The 21,847-nt window shown below is 36.1% G+C and overlaps 1 protein-coding gene across 6 annotated transcripts in view; it reads left to right on the forward strand.

The window, feature by feature from the left end:
• The window catches only part of tenm2a (teneurin transmembrane protein 2a), a 330,820-nt gene that overhangs the window by 211,530 nt on the left and 97,443 nt on the right, over nucleotides 1-21,847 (forward strand). For 5 of the 6 annotated variants that reach the window (XM_089134829.1, XM_089134831.1, XM_089134830.1 and 2 more), the window contains one exon: nucleotides 13,561-13,758. The exons of the other annotated variant lie outside the window; for it this stretch is intronic. In XM_089134829.1, coding sequence (XP_088990955.1) covers nucleotides 13,561-13,758 — 198 coding nt within the window. The remainder of the gene's footprint in view (nucleotides 1-13,560; nucleotides 13,759-21,847) is intronic. 6 annotated transcript variants of the gene reach the window in all.

A 21,847-nucleotide genomic window follows, 5' to 3' on the forward strand; every position in this document is an offset into this window, starting at 1 on the left:
AGAATGGACCTGTACGTCTCGGTATGGTTATTTGATACATTTATGTACTTATAGAGTTGTTATCGCATCCTTTGAAATTATGGATGTGCAACACACAAACACTAACATTGGCACAATTTTTTGAAACTACATACACACACTGTGATAAAGTTTGCTATGTACAAGCGAAATTACATTTATCCGAGGGACCTGTTGCGTCATGTTTAATTGTCATACAGGTGCTTCTGTGGCAAATGTGAGAAGATGGCTAACTTACAGAACAAGAACATATATGCAGTTTTTAATACAATATCTTTAAAAAATATATAATAAATAATATAATAAAAATATAATAAACTGTTATTATTATTTTTACACTTTATTTTAGGTGATCCAATTATACGTTACATGTACTTTACTATAGTAAAACACCAAGTTATGCATAATTACAACTAACCCAAACTAAAGCCCTAATCTTAACCATATCGTAAGTACATGTAGTTGATTCATATTTCTTAATACTTATTTGTCGAATAACTGTTCATGTTGTTATTATTATTGATTACTGTACTGTAATCTAAACATGTTCTTATTATTACTATTAGTATTATAATTGTTGTCGTTATTTTATAACTCTTCAATATCAGTTCATCAGTTCATCCGTTCATCCGTTCATCTTAAACAAATTGAGTGTGTCCTTCATCTGCAATTCAAAGTTATGGGAATATTACATTGGTTTATTATATTATGCTGGTGGCATGAAGGTGAAGAGACACTTTAAATGTGTGAGGGAAAGAGTGCAAAAATCTGAAAAAGACGAGTGTGCTCAGAAACACGTGATCCAAAATATCAAAGAAACAAGGCGAGGACAGTGAGAGTTGTGATTTAGTGGCAAAGTGTTTTTAGATGAAGTCTGTTATCTCGTAGTTTTTTTTTTGTTTTTTTTTTGTTTTTTTTTTGTTTTTTCCCAAAACACTTTGATCTTCAGTACGAGTGGTTTTCCAAAGACCACACAATCGAGGAGCTGGAGGGAGAGGTGAGATGATGAGACGACAGAGGGTTTGGAGGTAGGGAGAATGGGAAGACAGAAGTTTGTCTGTACTTTCTTTCTTTCTAACAGTGCTAAAAATAGACTTGCTTCTATCAGAGTCACAGACATCAAAGAGAGTCAGCTGGAATGTAATTAGCAATTCATACACTTTCACACCAAACAGCTGATTTAAATGAGGATAACCTGCTGTGCATGATACCATTTATTCTTTGTTTTGTGGAGGATTTCAGTTTAAAACGTGCTAAGTTGGTAAATAGACAGCCAGTGATGATGTCATAATAGTATTTCAAAACTTAAAGTAATAGTTTACCCTAAAATGAAAGTCAAATCATAATTTATCCATCCTAGTTTTATTCTAATGCCTTTATTTATTTTTTGGACCACAAAATGAGAATAATATTCTCATTATATATATATATATATATATATATATATATATATATATATATATATATATATATATATATATATATATATATATATATATTATTGTTTTTATTTTTTTTTTTAAGTGCCACTCGTGCTTTGTCCAAATAATGACAGTGGACAGTGACCAGTATCAAGGGGTGTACGATAGGGTTTGGTGAAAAACAAACCAAAATGTAATGTATTACAGTATTTTACCAACATCCTGCCATTGGTCTTTGCTCACCATGCGTTCATGTCAGTCTATTAGCGCCGCAGTTCTCTTCGACCCACACAGAAAAGGCACATACGTTGTGAGAAATAGATTTTAATAATAAAAATGCAACACAAATTCAATCTATGTACTTTCTTCACTGAGGTGAATATATATCTGTGTTTGTCACAGCAAGAAGTTATTGCACAGTCGTGCACAGAAGACCAATGGCCAAGGTTAGGATTTATATTAAGTAATACATTAAATTTCGGTTTGTTTTCCACCAAACCCTATTGTATACCCCAGAACACTTGAAATATATGACAAGTGTTGAAGAAAACTGTTCTGTGATATCTCTGCATCTCTTTTAAAATCTTTGCTGGTCTCTATTTACTAGCATTTTATGGACAAGCATGACTAAGACTTTTTATTATTATTATTTCTCCTTTTGTGGTCTAAAAAAAGAAGAACATGTTGTATTGGAACAACAGCAGAGTGAGAACATTTTCATTTTAAGGTGAACTATCATGATTTTAGATAGTTAGAACACATTGATTTCATTTGTCATCTTATTTGTTAGCAACGAGGCCTGTATATCTGTGTGAGTTTGTGTTTGTGAAGACTTGAAAGCCTGGTAGTGTGTGATCCTCAGTTAGTGTGTGATGCCAAGTGTTTTCAAATCTGTTCAACTATATGTAGTGTAATCCAGCCTCTAATCGGTCTCCTTTCAACTATTTGTTTGCATACTGTATAATACTTAGCCTTTACTTTCTTACATTTATTTAACCAACTATAACCATCTACATCCTTACTTACTGTAGGTGTCACACTCTATTAGCATTCTTTACTATGAGAATATTTCCAAAGTAAAGACATGTACAAGGCCTTTTATTGTATTCTTAATCCATCCTTGCACCAGAGACGCTTTATCATTTTCAGCTAAATCACAACATAATGGAAAAAGAATACAGTAGATGCATTGAGACTTGTTTGTAAATTTAAATTGTCACATGTGCAGTCGCCGCAGAACAGCAAAAACAGATTATGTGTGAATGTTTTTTTTTTTTTTTAAACGTGGCACAGAGGCCACATCGTGTGTTGATTCACAGCCAACTGTGGTTTTAATGTGTGATTTCATATTACGAGAACCAAAGCCTTATAAGTAAACACTGTTCTTTAGTTCTCTTGTTAACCCTTTGCTCTCACTGGCTTGAAAGCAGTTTTTAGCACTGACCCTTCAGATGAAGTGTTTAGCCTATGAGAACAGTGAACAGTCACAGACTTAGATGTGATTTAGAGCAGAGCTCTGCAGTCTCCAGCAACAGGTGTAAAGTTCATCCCAGGCAAGAGAACTGACAGTGACGAGGACGCTAAGAGGCAGTGACATCACTTCTGCAGTTACCCCTGCTGAGGTTGCAACTCTATGATGTCACCACCTTATATATCAGCTCCCCCACTCTTCAGTTCAGCCCTGGAGCTTATGCCTGTGTGTCAGCTCTTCCTCATGTGAACTTCTTCCTTGAGCAAAATGCTAGTGCGCATCAGCGGAAAAAAAAAAATAGTTTATTTTCATGGGGCAAATGAGGTTGACGCCATGTCCTCACGATGTCAGATATATTATTTTTTAATGCTGTGTTTTAGAGCTTTTTTTGTCTAGCCTTGTAAATAAACAAGTTTAGCATTTCTCAAGGATGTGTGCAGTTGGCAAAAAGCTGTTTATGAATATTGTAAGACTTGTTCTGGGAGTGAAATGACAAGCGTTGGTGTGTTCTTGCTTTATAGCAACAACACTCATATAAAATGCCGCTCAGCCAACACATTCTCATGCGTCATAGTGACGCCTTTGACAATGCGTTTACATCCAACGCACATGGCACCCTTTAGTGTCAATATAACACGCTTCGGTTATGGGTAGGTTTAGGTCTGGGGTAAGGTTAGGGTTAGACCACTAGGAGGCACCTTCTGGCACATATTTATCTGCGTCTCATATTGACGCTAAAGGGTGCCATGTGTTTTGGATGTATATGCATTGTCAAACGCTTCAGTATTTGACGCCGGATGAGAATGGGCTGTAAAAAATATTGTTGGTTTAACTTAAAAAAATAAGTAACCTGGTTGCCTTAATTTTAAGTTGATTGAACTGGAAAAAAGTGAGTTAATACAATGAAGGAGATTGATTTAATCATCAGAAACTCAAAATAATAAGTAATCTGAACTAAATAAATGATTTAAGTTGATTTGACAAAAGAAAAAATTTTGTGATAACAAAGCTTGAAAAAATATATATTTTTTTACATGTGATATATCTTGATGAGTGTAGTTTTATTTCTTTTATTTATGTTTTGTTCCTTCTGAAACAGTAAGTAATATGGATATATACAGACTTTCATTCTTTCTAGATATAGTAGTAGCTAATCAGTTGCAAGTGGTATTGGGGGCAAGGCATTATTATTTGTGCATTTGATTGGACAAAAATATGTGTATCTAGGATACATTTTTGTGGGCATCAATATTTTTGGCCTGCAATATATATATATATATATATATATATATATATATATATATATATATATATGATGTAAAAAAATATTTTTAATATTTTTTACATAATAAATACGAGTATTACATTAACAATGATATTACTGGTAGTTGATAAAAAATAGTTTTGTCATTTTTACAGTGATCTATACCTATTTAGAAATGAAAGAAGTCAACAAATTCAACATTTGTATTTTGGCAGTTACAGTGATTTGTTTTTCCTGTGAATTGCTGCCAAAACACTGTGAATGGTGAATGTCTGAGTTAGAGGACCTTGATTGTGCTGAACAAGGACACAGATGGTTGTCTTTTTTATGTTATATTTTGCTAATATTTTTCATGATGCAATCTTTTGCAAGGCCAAATATCATTGTCCCAGTTAAAATATGAAGCATAGTTTTGTTAGGCAGAACAGGTACATGTATCAGTGTAACTGTGGGCTCACAGTTGGGGCTGTTGAATGATGGAGGTTATTTATTCCTTCTCTCTTCCATAAAGTAAACTGTGGATTGATTACACTTTTATGGATTCCATACAAAGACAACACGGATGTCATTTAAATGGAAATGACATGTAGAGAGCGGACAAAGGCCTGAGCATAATTGACGTTGAGTTTATGAATGTGTGCTTGTGTGGCTATGCTAGAACATTTTTTTCTCAGTGTCATACCATCATGGTCTGGGGTAACAGGCCACACTGACTCCTGCTATCAGTGGAGGACAGGTTTTAGTCAGTGATCATGAATCAAAGTTCAGTGTCCTGCAAAAGCGCTGCAGTATACGGCCCAAACAGTAAATAAGCATAGCGTTGAATAGATGATGAATTGCTATCATTACAGAGCAGAGCATTAAGGATGCTGATATGTAAAAAAAGGAAACAAACAAAAGAGATAGTTCACTCAGAATTGTTTAAGCATGCTCATTTAAGCTTTAAATATGGCATATCCTACAACTTAATCTGATACTGATTGCAGCAAGTGCATGATAATGGTTTTTAAATGACCTGCCAAGGTCAAAACACCATGATGGACACAAACCCCAGCATGACACATTGCAAAGCATGATAACAAAAGAGATGCTACAGTGGCCATCGACACACCTGGACTCACCCGATTCTATTAAAGTTTAGTCTTTTTGGCTGATCCTCCATTTAAAGTGTAGAGGAGCTGTTCTGGTGTGTCTCAGTGCTGTATTCTGGTCCCTAATGCTGAAAGATTTAACTTGCCTATCCCGAAGTCATTCTCAGACAGACAGAAACGAATAGCTGGATTATAAAGGAGTTTACAGGTTTGAAGTTCAACATCAAAGGTATTTTGAGGAGAGAAACATATAAATTCACTTCTGAGATGAGAAATCCTAACTTTCTAAATTGTGGAAGGCTTAAAGTAAGTTTCATGCTTTGATATTTGCAACTAAATGGAAGGGAATAGGATTGAGGCAGTACTTCTGTATGTGTGTCTGTGTGTGTGATTATCAAACTCAGTACTCTGCCATTAGCATTGGCTGATGGTGTGAAATGGGCGTAAGTGTTTTGACAGGCCCGACTGAGTTTAGTGGTTGTAAAGATTAGGATCCTGTCAGCCTATTTGACACAACATCAGAATAAGAAAATGGAGCCAATCGCAGAGAATCCAGACAGTCAGAGCAGAGACAGACGCTGGACCAGGGGCAGCCATTTTAGCGACAGTGGGCATAAGATGGCATCCTGCCCTAGATATCACGAGAGATCTATGTCACTGCCCCTTGGCTTCTTTTCACATTCACTATTTTCACCCTGTTCCAAACCAAGGAGCTGCCTACATAGTTGGATGCACTCTGGGGAAGCATTCAAACTGAAATGGATCCTCATGAGTAACTGATTTGGAATGCACTACAAAGACAAGAACTAATCCCAACATTAAAGGGATAATTCACCCAAAAATGAAAATTGTCATCATTTAATCTCTCTCATGTTGTTCCAAACTTGTGTGACTTTCTCTCTTCTGTGGAAAAAAAAAGATTTTGTTTTGCTCATAAATTGAAAGTCAGTGCAACCCAATGTTTATTTTTCAAAATATATTTAATTGTCTGCTGCAGAAGAAAGTAAGTCACGTGGGTTTGAATGTGTGAGAGTGTTGACAGAAAGTCGTAGAGGGTGAGTAAATGATAACACAAATTTAATTTTGGAGGAGAAAGTTTTTCAATGACTCTCCATGCGTTTTAAAGTGCACACAAAATGTGTTATTATTAAAATGGACACGCACCCACACGGTATTTCACATCAGTTTTTCATCCTACTCTTCTTTGCTCTCCTCATTTCCTATCTCACACCTGTAAGGTAAACTATGTGTTGCATTTCTCATATTCTAAGGTCCAATCCGCCCCCTTTTTTCTCTTTGTGTTCAGAGTGGTTGAATGCAGGTGTTGGGTGACGGTTGAGCTAAACGTGTGCGCTGTTGATGAAAATAGAGGGAAGGAGAGAGTTTGGTCGAAATGATGAATGGCTCTCATTAGGGCAGTAATTTGTCACTTTCCATCTGACTGGGCTCCAGCTGTCTCTTCCTGAGCTTTTCGGCCTCTTTGGCTCACCGTCTCCTCACCGGCCAGATGGGTGGAGAGATACTGTGCCGTGCCCCATGTGCTAGCTAGGCCCGGACGGCGGTATTAGAATGCGTCTGTGAGCGCATTCGTGAGAGTTTGCCGAAGGAATGCCTCAGTCAGCGGCATGTCGACTTCCATCCCATAATCCGTGAATCTATCGAAATGATTTTCACATAATGGTATTACATTACATAATCTAATTTTGTGAGCGCACTTACCCCGGGGCTCCAACAAGTGATGGAAAAGTTAGACTCAGCAGCAATCAAAATAAAACAAGACACTGGACAGGCTTAAACTTTATGAATTATGAGCTGTGTGAAACCAAGCGTCACAATGCAGTTTCATGTAGTCTATCCACAAGCTTTTTCAAATCGAGTTTTGTCAGAATGGACTTAAGCCAAAAGCAATGGCGGTTAAGGAATGCTGGGTAATGAGAGACTGAACCCAAAGTACAGTTGACAGCTTCTTTTTAGCTATAGCAGACCAGCCATGTATAGCTTCTTGTCAACAAAAGGCACACAATTGATGCTCAGACCTCAGTCAGAGAAGACATCATATTTAATTTTACCTTGACAAAGTGAGGGATATAATACAGTGCACTGTTACCTGGCTATTGCTTTTCAATTTGGCCAAACAATACGTTATAACTGCATGTTTACATTGCTTTACCTCATCAAAACAAGTTATTTTCAACTTATATATATATATATATATATATAATGTGTGTGTTATAGATTCAACTAATTTATTAGTTGAGTCAGTTTAATGTAATTTAAGTTGACTTAAACATTCAAGTATATTGTACTTATAAATTTTGATATGTTTGAAAGAAGCCTCTTATTCTTAGCAAGGCTGCATTTTGTATTCACAAAAAGCAAAAAAAAAAAAACCTGTAACTGTTCTCTATTTGAAAATATTTTAAAATGGAATTTATTCCTTTGATGGCAAATCTGAATTGGGAGCAACCAATTATCCAGTCTTCCGTGTCGCACGATCCTTCAGAAATCATTTTAATATGCTGAATTGTTAATATGCAGTGCTTTTTCAGGATTCTTATAGAACGTTCAAAATAAAAGCATTTAATTTAGAATGTGCATTATTTTTAAACTTTTAAATGTCTATAATATCCCTTTTAATCAATTCAATGCATCCTTGCTGAATATCATAAAAGTATTAAAATCACTCACCTCAATTTTTTTATGCTTTTTTTTAATTTTCAATCAATAAACAACATCAGACAGAGAGAACATTTGGATGAGAATAGAAATAAAATTAAAATAAAATAAAAAAACACACACATACCCACAGAACACTTAACACACTATAGGCAGCAAACTCATATTGACTGTAGAATATCCAAAGAAGCTCTTTAAGGGCAGAGGCTATATTAATATTCATCCAGGTGTTTACAGTGGTTGTCTTTGCCTTATTGATCTTTGCGGTTGTTCACTCAAGGCAAACTATGTAGTGAAATGAGACTATCCAAAATGGCTCACCCCAAACTTTTGAACAGTATTGTAGATTATAAAAAATAGATTTTTATTTATTTATTTATTTATTAAATATTAAATATTTTAATTCATAAGTGTATTAATTTATTTGAAATTAAAATATATTATTTTCGATTTAATTCGTATTTTGCTTTACCGAGCAGCTCATACTAATTGTGCAATGTTTTGAAAGTGCCACAAAGTTATCACTCTTCAAGAAATAAAAAGTTGCCTCTGCATATTGAGTTGGGATCTGATAAAGTATTTCGAAAAAGTTTAACTTCAATGCATTCAATCTATCTAAGGGCCAAACCAGGGACGTTCAAGGTCAAATCAGCTTTCCAGGCCAGCAGATTCACAGTAGCACATCTTCTCCCATAAGATAAAGGGAATTTAGGAAGGACGGCAAAGGAGAAGAATCATCTAGAGGAACAGGTGCCCCCCCTCAGCCCCCTTCTAACGAGCCTTTGTTCTAATAACACAAAGCAATTTATACTGACCTTTATAGAAATATAGCAAAAATAAATTACAATAGTTAAAAAATGCCCCTGAGCCTAATTGCAAAGGAGATTAAGTTTCCTATAATTGCTTTTGGCCACCTAATGCATTTTTTTCCTTTTTTTGTAATTAAAGTGATTTAAAAATGTAATAACCCCCAACACACACACAGACACATACTGTAGGCGTATACACACAAAGGGTTCTCTTGTCCAGTGCCATAAATACTCTCATTATTGAGGCAATGGTCCATTGAAAATGGTGTCATGGTTTTGTGTGATGAATATTATGTGCTTGTTAAAATGAGTACAACGACAATAAACATTCTGCCTCTAAACTGTTATAAATATTTATTGAAAATTACCAAATATTACACTCTGTTATTGTTCAGAGAAAACTATTCATTTGCCCTTCTACTGTTTGACATAAACACTCTTGCAACTTCACAGAATTCCTGCAACACTTCTGTCCTCAGATGCCCATATGCGTTCTTTATTTTTGCGGCCATATTCTCCATCCATCTTTTGAGAAGTCAAGCTAATCAGCCAGCAGCACACTTAACCTCTCGCTCTTTCATCTGCATATTCGCTGAGCTTTTCACAGTTTATTCATCTTCTCCGTGCATTAGGGAAGATCTCAGTATCTCTCACTATTTCTCTCCTCTCATATACTCGCTCTCAGTTACATATGCCATTGCATGATGCTTTTATGAAATGCTGACCAAAAGCATAACCTTCCATCCTCGTCTTACTTTTTTTATTATTTAATAGGACTCTACCCCATGTTCCCTGGGTCTGATTAACAAGCAGTCCAATCGGCACGCTTCTTTACATAATTAAATCAGAAGAAAAGGGGGAAACAGTAGGACACATGGCAATTCAGGGTTGTTATTATTATTATTATTATTATTATTATTATTATTATTAATTAGGGCTGTGCAAAAGTTAATTGCGATTAATCGCATCCAAAATAAAAGTCTGTGTTTACATAGTATATTTGTGTGTGCTGTATATAATTATTTTGTATATATAAATACACACACATGCATGTATATGTTTAAGAAAATGTGTTATTCCTATATAAAATATTTATATTTATATAATATAGATTATGTATTTATATATATATACAGAATTTAAGCGCAAATAATTCTTAAATATATACATGCATGCATAGGTATTTATATATACAAAATAATTATATACAGCACACTCAAATATATTATGTAAAACAGACTTTTATTTTGGATGTGATTAATCGCAATTAACTTTTGTATACAAGTTTTATAATACAAGTTTGATAAAAATCATCATTAAAGAAGAACATATTTCAAATGGCATTTAGAGGCTTTTGCATCTGAACTCTTCATATATTATGTGACACTAACCCATATAATGCAGAAAAATACAAAATGTATATTAACATAGAAAACGGTTCATTTAAATTGAAATAATATTTATAACTGTTTAAAAGTCTGTTTACTTCTCATTCATTTCAAATAAAAACTAAACTGTAACAAAACTATTGCAGTGACCAAACTAAAATAACATACATTTGTGTAAAAAAAAAAAAAAAAAAAAAAAAAAGAAAACGAATGTGAAAACCTCGAATAATCTCTGTGTTTTGTGTGTTGGTGTGTAATTCTGGCACAGGGCAGTGCTAAACCAAATCAATATCACAAGGCACAGCCAGCAACCTCGACTCAATATCCCTGAATGATTGCATACTGCACTGACAAAGGAGTCATAGGGAGAGGGAGGACGAGCGTGTGCGGCTGTGCTCGAAGAGGAAAGTTGAGTCAGTACACTTTCAATAGGCGTGCATTCAAGGTCTTCTACAGAAGCACCTCTTCACCCTCTCTCTTTCCTCCATTTCTGCTAACAGGCAGTCAGGGTTTGATGCGATGAAAGGAAGATGAAAGTGTAGTTGTGTGTTCGTGCCGGATAATCTGTTTGTGTACCCATTCGGCTTTTTGAAGTTAAGACAGACAGAAAGTGCACAGTCTTCGTTTGATCCCAATTAAAACGATGGTCAATACGTTGTCATTTTAGTTTTACTGATTTGATATGAATCTTAAAAGGGCTCCACTCGGATGTCTGCAGGCCCGATAACAGCATCGCACGATTGTAGCGAGCTCCTTCTTTTCCCTCAGTGCTGTCATTTCAGGAGTAATTAAGGCAGGTAATAGCTTCCTAATTTATCCGCATTTATGAGGACTGACTGCACACAGTTCTTTAAAAGAAGTCGAAAAAGGACTTTGCAATTTTACCTCTGGCAATTACTTCCAATCGCCCAGCTTCCCTCGTGCATTTGCTTGGAGTGAAAAAAATGATACGCACTTCATAACTGCCGGCTCTTTATTGTCATATTGCGCACTGTATGTATACAGTTCTATTGCAGGATCCTGTTGGGAAATCACATCTAAAACATCTGTATTACAATGATGAAGTAGAATGTGTGTGTGTGTAAATGTACTCATGCAGCGCTCCCAGCGTGGAGTTTTACTGGATAAAAAATGCTGTGAGCAGCACTTCCTGTCTGCTGTTCTGCAGTCCAAGCACTCCATAATTCACAAACGCACACACATGTTCATTAGCACACCTAGTATTTACTTCTACCGCTGTGATTTTCTTTGTACATTGTCAATGCAGTGAGTGTGATGTCATTTTCGACCCTCATTATCTATGCACAGGTTTGAGCAGATCGTTTATATGCATTCATGAGCACATATAACTTGCACCGTAAATTTTGTTTGTGGCCTCATAGTTTGCTTTTATGAGAAACACCTTGGCGCTCACTTTATGAGAATTATTTTATGAGTACATTCATTTGCCGTTGTCCACATCACAGGGGACTGTTATGGTTAAGGTCAACGTGACATCAAAACTGACCCCATTTACTTTCTTACTGCATACAGTATATCTGGTATTATTGAGCACATTTTTATCAGTACATGTTCTAAAGTGAAAAATGAGACTAATTAAATTGCCTTAGAAACAACTTAATGATTAATATATGAACTAATAGCCAAATAGATACAGGTGCATCATTTTAGGCTATAACATTGTAGGCAATGGAGCCTTTGGTTAATTTTTACAATAGTTACAGCAAAGTACGATAGATTTTTTTAGAATGATTACCATTGGAATACATAATAATGTTCTCAAGGGGGAACTTTATCTTCAGGCTCCTCCACATTTGGTAAGTTTTCTTCAGAAGTGAGTGTCCATGGTGTTTCAGGGGCAGTGGTGGAATGTAACAAAGGAAAAATACTTTGTTACTTTACTTAAGTACATTTTTCACGTATCTTTACTTTACTTAAGTAGAATAAATAGTGCATACTTTTTACTTTTACTTCGTTACATTTTGCAGCAATTATTATACTTTCTACTCCACTACATTCATACAACTTCTGTTACTTTTTCATTACATTTTCTGATCAGTTTTTCCCCTGCCAAAACGTAATCTGACCATCCGTTCGTTGCACGTTTGTCTCATCAGTGACTTTTGGTTGCCATAGATATATCAACCCGGTCACACTAAATGCGTCTCACACGCAGTGTGTTTATCGTGCAATTTATACACGAAAATTTGTTTTTATGTGCATAGGAAACGCACCGTGTAATAGGCCTATACGTTTGGTTAGGATTGGCAAGCCAAGAGGTTCAGAATTACACCAATTAATCGCGTTTACTGCCAAACATAGTTATTAATATATAGTAAGGATAAGCATGATGTGCATATTGCGTAATTGCACGCTTGTTTCAGAAATGGTTATTTTTTTCCATCATTATTGAACATCATTATAGGAGTATTAGGTGGAACGAGTTAGAATTAAATGTTTTATTAATCATTAGAAAAAAATAGACATTAAGAGAATAAATTGTTATGCAAGTACTTTTACTTTTAATACTTAAAGTACATTTAAAATCAGGTACTTGTTACTTAAGTATGGTTGTCATTGTGTTCTACTTTTACTAAAGTAAATATTTTTCTGTTTATTTGTACTTTTACTTAAGTACTGAGCTTCAGTACTTCCTCCACCACTGTTCAGGGGGTAGTACTAAAAAATAATCCACTCCAAACTCACATATTCATAATCAGAAACAGATCAGTCAATTGCTGATGGATAGATTGTCCTGTATTATCATGTTTCACACATGATATCATGGAAAAAATGGGTTGTAAAACATATCATGTTGATCACTCTAATTGGTGATTATGAGAGCATTTATATCACTTGTCTATCTGCGTTTTCCACTGCATGGTACGGTACAGCTCGGCTCGGTACGGCTCACTTGTGGCGCTTTTCCACTGCATGGTACGGTATGGTACTGCTCGCTTCGGCTTGCTTTAAATGGTACCGTCTCTGTTGAGGTTCCAAGCATACCGTACCAGTACTAAATGTGACGTGAAACACTGCAGATCACTGATTGGTCAGACAGAATCGTTAGTACCAGCGTCATTGTATTTGTGACCAATAGACATCAACACGAGAAACCAAACCCGCTAGTTTTAAATAGCCAGTAACAGCCACCGCTGTTATCGATCAGTCTATAATCCCACCCACTTTAAAGCGGTACTAACTGCAGTGGAAAAGCAACGGAGCTAAAGCGAACCGAGCCATGTCGAGCTGTACTGAGCTGTACTGAGCCGTACCGAGCCGTACCAGCAGTGGAAAAGCGCCATATGTGCATCATGATTCAGTGTAATCTGCATGGTGTAAAACTGTTTAAATGTTGTCTATTTGGCGTGTCATGTCACATGATCAAGTTTGTCTCCTCCTTTTCTCTGTCCATTCCTCAGGTCGTCCTCTCCCTCCCTCCTCCTCTACTCTCCTGCCCCCTGCTCCTCCACCACCCGCCCCCCTCCATTCAGCCCCACCTACCATAAGGGAGTGTCAGGTGCCCCTGCTGGACAGCAGCTCCTCCCACACCATGCTGGAGCCCCACCCAGAGGACCAAATCTCCAACTCATACCTGCTCCGGGCACAGCCCCCCACTGGTAAGCCCCTCCCACTCATATCTCATTGGCTGACGCCCCCATCATCATCTTTCTCCTTTACTGTGTTCTGTATCAGTTGGTTGTCTGCTATGAAAATAATAGTGTGTCTTAACTAGACGCAACAAAATTAGTTATTCAATCATTCAGAGCGATGTTGAGGACAAATGTGATTTTGGTCCTTTGCCGCATTGTCAACGGCTACTGGATTTTGGTCCTTTGGTCCTTTGTTACATTGTCAATGGCTCCCACTGATGAATAATTGGAGTTCTCTTTGGCTTATGTCACACTGCAGGGAAAAGATCTGCTTTTAGACTATTCAGTCACTTTTGCTAGCCACAATGGATAAAATAACATATATGGTCATAGTGACAGTGTTGTTATTGTTGAAAGTGCCTAATTATGCTTTTTCTATATATAATACCTTTCATGCACTGTTTAATATAGCTAATTGTGAATGTAAAAGGTCTGCAAAGTTTTAAAGATCAAAGTGCACTATAAATAAAGTGATTGCCTCCTATTGAAAGAATTGATTCTGAACTGCTGAAATGAGTTCTCAGCAATTTCAGTCTCACTTCCTGCTACATACCTATTTAACAATGTAATACATTTGCATAATGCCAGCCTATTGGCTTTATTGGTGAGCAACGTCTACTTTTCAGACTCTTTATGACATGAGGTGATATGCAATGTATATTACAAATGAATTTTGAAGTACTAAAATTACTAAAACTAAAATTAAACTAAATATATAAAAAATAAAATAGACAAAAGCACAGAACAACATCAGTCAAATGAAAACAATATAAAGAAAGCTAATTTAGAGCATTAATAAATACTAAAGTAGTGTGCATCTTGATTACACAAGAATAGATGTTAACTTTATACCGATTTGCATTTTACACTTCAAATAACACTGTATATTAATGATACAAACAAACTGGTATGTTTAAAATAGATCTGGCTTGTAAAAATTCAATTTCATGTGTTTGTTTCCTTGTTCGCAATCCAAAAAACACTAAACTGACGTAACTAGGAAAAGCAGGAAAAATTGAGACTAAAGATTTGCTGTTTGTGTGAATGCCCTATAACGTAGACGAGATGGGGTTTATCGTTTGTCATTTTGTCATGTTGCGCCCGGTTAGGACATAGTGTTAGTTGTTGTCCCTAAAAAGGTTGTTTTATTATAGGAATATATTCTTTTTTTTTCAAGGTGAAAACACATGGATATGATATTAAACAGCATTGGTTTCCTACAAGGGCATTAAATATGAAGCTCTGATTTATGTTATGGTGAGTAATTAGACTTTCTCAGGTTGTGTAGAAGCTCACTGTGCATCACTATATCACAGCTCAGACTGAACAGAATGTGTGTCTGAGTTGTCCTGGTGCAGCTGCTCTCGTTCGGAGTAATTAATGCTCCGTACGCTGCATAGTCCTCCAAACTTTGCCCCGCGTCCAAATCTGCAATCCGGGGGATATATTTAGCGGAGGGGAGGGGAAAAAAAAGTTGTTAATGTAATTTCTGCTGGAATATAATCTATTGTTAATGGCATTAGCCTCTCCTTTGATCTGCTATAAATCTTTATTACGTCTGATCAGGGGCCCAAGTTCAGGAGCAACGCGATTATAAACCTTTTAAAATGACATTACATCATGCCTCTAATTGGTTTAGTGTTTGCTGCAGCAACATCAATCATTTGCAGACTAACCACGCTGTAAATAAATTCACTCCAACACTGCCAGCTCCACGGCTCTAGACCGACGCACCAGAAGGATTATGGATGAGAGAAGATCAAAACTACAAGAGGGGAAATCATAGTGTTTCGGTGCAGACAAGGTGACCACTAATCATTTTATTGAGCCTGTTAGTATTCTTGCTTTTTCCTTTTAAACTGCGATCAAATTTGCATTTATTGAAAATAAACCGCAAAATAAGAAAGTGTTTTCCCCCCCCCCCCCCCCCCCGTCAGAATCAAAGAATGTAATCTGTGATTAGTATTGTATGTTAACAGAACAGCAACATGATGATGATAATGGTGGTAATAATGGTATAACTATTAGTTATCTTGTTCTTTCATCAATTTTTATTTAATTCTTGAATATGAATGCCCTAATCAAGCTGTAATTTTGATGTAGATGAAAATATTTGAACATTTCTAGACTCTAATCAGCTATACCTTTGTGAGAGAAAACTTGTATGCTTTGGCGAATGTCGTTCATTGTAATGCAGTGTTGTTTTTTTAACACAGAAAATTACTACTTTGAATATTAAAGGCTTTGCAAACCATTATTCTTATTTCATATTCGTTGCAAGTTTGTCGTATAGTTTGCATTACCTTGATCTGATGTCACATTCAGCGGAGAAGAGTTTCAAAGCTCGCAATTAGCCTGAAAATAAAGCACTAAATAATTGGCTTATTATCATGTCGCCTTGAGCTTAGATTTTTGTGTACAGGTCTGAGAATATTGCTTCAACGAGTGAGTGTATGTGTGTGTTTTACATCTTGCTGTGTTAGATTGAGATTAAAATGTGTGTTTGCGTGAGACCAATCCAATTAAATGTCCTGCAATCTTGTTGAGAGCGGTTGCTGTGCAGGAATCGAAAATTCTGGCCAGTAACCCAATGTGCCGAGGCTGAGAGACATTATAAAAAGGAAGAGTGCTCCGAGTAGATGTTTTTGAGCTTGTTGTGTGTCTATAGCGAGTGCATTTATTACTGGTTGGTTTTGTACTTAAATACATAAAAGCTTCAGAATTGGAGATAGTGGAGTGTATCTCTGTATTACTGCTTAATTTATTGTGGGTCTGTGCTCTTGTGGGCGACGTGCACAGCTGGACCGTGTCTCTGCCAGTGGGTAGCGTTGACAGTGGTGGCATGCACACCGTGCCACAGTCATTACTTGAGCTATTGCAGCTGTCAGCGAGACCCTGTGACTGCATGGCTGCCTGTCCGTGTTAGAGCGAGATCTCGCAAATCTGACGAAATGCCTCCTTTTCTGACATCAGTTCTATGTAAAATGTAAGACATAGAAGATTTGGAAACACTTTTTCATATACATTATGAAAATATACTAAATAAATATTGAAACATTGTAAATGTCTTTACTCTCACTTTTGATCAGTTTAATGCATCCTTAAAGGAGTAGTTCACTTTAAAAAAAAAAAAAAGTTTGCTGATAATTTACTCACCCCCATGTCATCCATGATGTCCATGTCATTCTTTCTTCAGTCGAAAAGAAATGAAGGTTTTTGATGAAAACATTCCAGCGTTTTTCTCCATTTTCTCCAACGGTTCAAGGTCCAAAAGACACTTTCAGTACAAACTGCAAACTGTTCAAAGGGCTTTAAATGATTCCAGATGATAAATAAGGGTCTTTTTTAAGCGAAACTATCGCTCTTTTAATACATAAATAACAAAATTTAAGTTTTATAAGCTCAAATGTTCGCCTTGCTCTGTTCTGTGACGCTCGTTTGTGACTCTCCTGTTCGAACCCGTTCATCAAAATTAACAAATCTTTTTCCGTGTCATTTGGTTCATCAACAAACGAAACAAACTAATTGATTCGTAAAAAGATTTGTTCATTTTGATGGACGAGTTCGAACAGGAGAGTCACAAATGAGCGTCACAGAACAGAGCAAGGCGAGCATTTGAGCTTATAAAACTTAAACTTTGTTATTTTTATTAAATGAGAGATCGTTTCACTTGATAAGACCCTTATTCATCGTCTGGAATCGTTTAAAGCCGTTTGAACAGTTTGCAGTTTGCACTGAAACTGTCTTTTGGACCTTGAACCGTTTGGTTGCCAGTGAAATGCATTATATGGGAAAGTTTTCATCAAAAATCTTCATTTCTTTTCGACTGAAGAAAGAAAGACATGGACATCTTGGATGACATGGGGGTGAGTAAATTATCAGCAAAAGTTTTTTTTTTTTTTTTTTCAAAAGTGAACTACTCCTTTAATTTATTTGCAAACAAAACTATAACTTTTGAATGGCAGTGTAAGTAAACGCATTATAAAAGTGTCATAATGGTAAAAAATATAGATTATAGTGACTCATGTAACTGTGGGGACTCCATGAGGAAACAAGCTTATTAATAATAGAATACATTTTTTTTTTTGTTTACAAAAGTAAAAAGGCAGAAAGTTTTCTGTGATGGTAGGTTTAGGGATTGGGTCAGTGTAAGGGGACAGAATAAACATTCTGTACAGTTTAAAAAACATTAGTCTATGGATAGTCCCCACAAAGATGTCAACCAGACATTCGTGTGTGTATACGTGTGAGAGAGGGCAGCCTGGTCTCATTGTTAATACGTAGGTATTTTACGTTTTTGCAAAGATAAAAAAACGTACTTTTTAGTACGTTTGGATAGGTGCTGAAACGTATAATATAGACGTATCTGCAACATTTAAACGTAACATTATTACGTTTTTACAGCTACAAAACGTAAACTATTTACGTATATTCTATATCATAAAGATATCTGTATAATTTCCCTTTTTACCATTTTATACATAAATGTAAGATCCCGTAACCCTAATCCCAAACAAACATATACCCATTTTATACTTAATATAAAAAAGGATAAAACGTAACGGACAGGTGTTGGGAAAGGGTAGTTTTATTAACAATATAACATTAAAATATATTTTGAGCCACCAATCCTACCCCTAAACCTAACGTTACCCATAACAATTCCTTAAAACTACGTAACAAACTACAATTATTAAGAAAAACATAACTAACAGACAGTCACAATAATTTATTTATTGCAAAAATGTAAAAACCGATACCAAAAGCCGTTCACATGATGAAGCGTTGCAGTCGCAGTCTTCTCTCTGTCTCTGGCAGTATTGTAATAGTTTTGTATGAAGTACAGCAGAGCAGAAATTAAATAATGAAAATGTTAATCCGGCTTCGGTTCGCGCTTCTCCATTTCAAAATTCAAATGAACTAAACTAACCAACCGGCACAGTCCTTCATGTCGCAAACTGTGACGAAGCAGGGAGCCAATGAACGTTTGATATCACTGCCGTAAAACATGACGTATCGCTTCTCAAGGGCGCAATTTTTGAATTTGAATTCATCAGCGCGGTGGTTGACATGTGCGGTCGCTGCTGAGAATGGAGAGATCACGACTGGATAAGAGGCTGAATTAGTTGTTAATTGTTTCTTACAAACAACTATGGATTCTAAAGATTTGGATTACATCAAACTAATCAAATTGATGTCTTTTGTGATTTTTTGTTGTGTTTTATAGGAGAAAACGCTTTATGTGTCTCAAGGTAAATAAACTATTACAAAATGGTTGAACGAGTAGCTAACGTTAAAGACTGTATTTTTAAGGTTTTATAGTGTATTGTTTAACAACATGCAGGCGAAACAAAATGTTCATATTTATGAGTATTATATCAATAAATGCGACTGAAAACGTCATTAATAAGACAGTGGAATGCAACAGAGTCAAAACATAATGCTGGTACGATATTAATATGCATAAATTGTGATACGTACAATGTGTACGTCGGTGGATTTGTTCATACGTAAATAAATTACGTTTTTGTGCTGTCAATACGTAAATATTTTACGTTTTAGTACTGTAAATACGTCAGTACGTTTCTGCGCATATAAAACGTAATTATTTATACGTATGATAGAACGACACTTTACGTATAAATACATACGTATTCTCATGAGATCACGTTGGAGAGGGAGATAGAAAGAGAGAGAGGTAATGTTTGCATAGCTATCCATTATAAATGGAGAGTGTCGGCTGGCTATTTTTAGCACTTTCCAAAGTCACATACTCCTGCCAGTGAAATCAGCCGTAGACCCTAATGCGATGAATTTTTAATCACCGTGTGTTTTGAAGAAATTCTGTTTGAAACAATTTAGTTTGGACTGGATGCCCCCTTAAAGCTAATGTTATGCTGTTTTTTTAGTAGTAATTAAGGTTGTGCTGTTGCATAATTGTTTAGCCTTTTGTAGCCTATTAGTCTTCAAATCTTTGTATTCAGAACACAGGGCCATGCATGTTTGTGTGTGGGAGGGTTTTAGAGTGGGGTTTCAAAAGCCTGTTTATTTTCAGGCTGATTTGATGACTCTTCTCTCAGACTGTTATTATTGCCCATTACGGGAGGGGATTGGGCCAATGAGACTGAATGTGGGGGAAATGTTTCGTTCAGCATTTACTTCTGTTACCGCCGACCAAGCTGTGTTTTAATTAAACCTCCTCTCGGAAAGAACATCACGAGTTCAACAGCACGACCAGCTTCTGTCCCTTCATTCTGGGCGAGCAGGTATCAGTAAGTACCTTTTTTAGGGAGAAAGCACTGGAAAAACACTGGGATTCATTTTAGGGATTCACTACATTCAATGAACCTATTCAAAAAGATGAACTAATTAATTTGAGTGATCATCGTGGATGAAACGGTGGAAACAAATTGACAGTGCCTTTTAAAAAGCTAATTTTATTCTATTTTGCAGTGGTAATTAAGGATTGTGTTGTTGCATTAGTTGTATTATTATTTATTCATTTTAGCTGTTCATTATGTATTAGCATGAAATGCACTGAAAGGTTGCAAAGACAAATAGCAATGGGAATTCATTTAATGATTTATTTTTTCTGAACACATCTCTTATTCACTTGAGTCATTTCATTTGAGTGAATGTTTTGAGGAAACTGTGGAAGGTATTTCGTTTAGATTTGACACCCAGATTTAAAAGTAAATTTTCTTCCTGTTTTGCATGGGTAATTAAGGGTGCACAGTTGCATTTTTTTTTTTTATTGTCAAATCTAAATATCTTAAGAGTTCAGAAGATGAACGGAGGTCTTGAGGGGTCATTAATGACATTTAATTTTTGGGTGAACTAACCCTTTAAGGGGTGGACTTTGCTATTCTGTGGCATTTAGAACGTTTAGAACTACAATACATCTTTTATAATTATTGTCTTCATCCTTTATTGTGAACGGGGCTTTAGACTAGGCCAGCGACTCTGCTTGTGAGAGCCTCTGAAAGGAAGCAGTGCTGACGCCTACTGCTCCTCTTGGCTGTGGCTCCTGAGCGGGCATCCTTCCTCAGCATCCGACTCTTGTGTTGAACCACAGAAAATATCGATAAACATTTTTGCTGAGGCTGGGCCTGGAAAACAAACATGGTGGCTTTCTGTTGCCGCTGCCAGTGGGCCTCCGGAGCTCTACTGTGAAACTAATGCAGTGTACTGAAAGCCAATTTAAATCCTGCTCAGTGCCTCCGCTTCGCTCTGCCCAGCACAGGCACGGTCCCAGAAAGAGCAGGGGGTTGGTTTAAGTGCTAACCTCAGGCACGCTGGACTGTGTGTGTGGGGATCTGCTTTTAGTAAGTGCGAGCTGAACCATGTAGGTTTGGATATGTGTCAAACTAGATGAACTCCACGCTGCGCTATTGAGACGGGCACAAAACTCCACTATGTTTTCAGTGTTTTCACACACATTCGCACAGTGCTTTGATGTACTTTGTAGGGTTGTGCGTGTTTCCAGTGTACAAGTAGTGAATTATGTTGGCACGCATGACCGTGAGTAAACTGTCAGATCACATTTTTGTGTGCGATTAAAAATTTAATGTTTTATTTATTTATTTTTATTTTTTTTGCACGTTTAGAAGGAAGGTCTTCCTTTATAAAATATGTATCTATTGATTGGCTCATCCATGCCTGAATGTTTTGTTATTCTATTTACTAGGAGTTGCTATTTATGATGTTGTCATATCTGATGTTTTCTAGAGTGTTGAGTGCAGAAATTAGTTGCAAATAAATACGGTTGCACTGTTTAAAATAACTATTCATATGGCAGTGATGTTTCAAACTGGGGACCGGGGATCCCCAGGGGTCCGGAATGGAGTGACATGGGTCTGTGAAAAAGCCTATAAAAAAATACAATAATATATATATATATATATATATATATATATATATATATATATATATATATATATATATATATATATAATCAATAATAACATTAATATAAGTGAATAAATTAATCAGATACATAAATCCATACAACATGATTAAAATGATTAGGTTAAAATAGATTCAAATATGTAAATAA

Source organism: Pimephales promelas, chromosome 9 (assembly GCF_988280905.1).
Source record: "Pimephales promelas chromosome 9, fPimPro1.hap1.1, whole genome shotgun sequence".
NCBI classification, from domain to species: domain Eukaryota; kingdom Metazoa; phylum Chordata; class Actinopteri; order Cypriniformes; family Leuciscidae; genus Pimephales; species Pimephales promelas.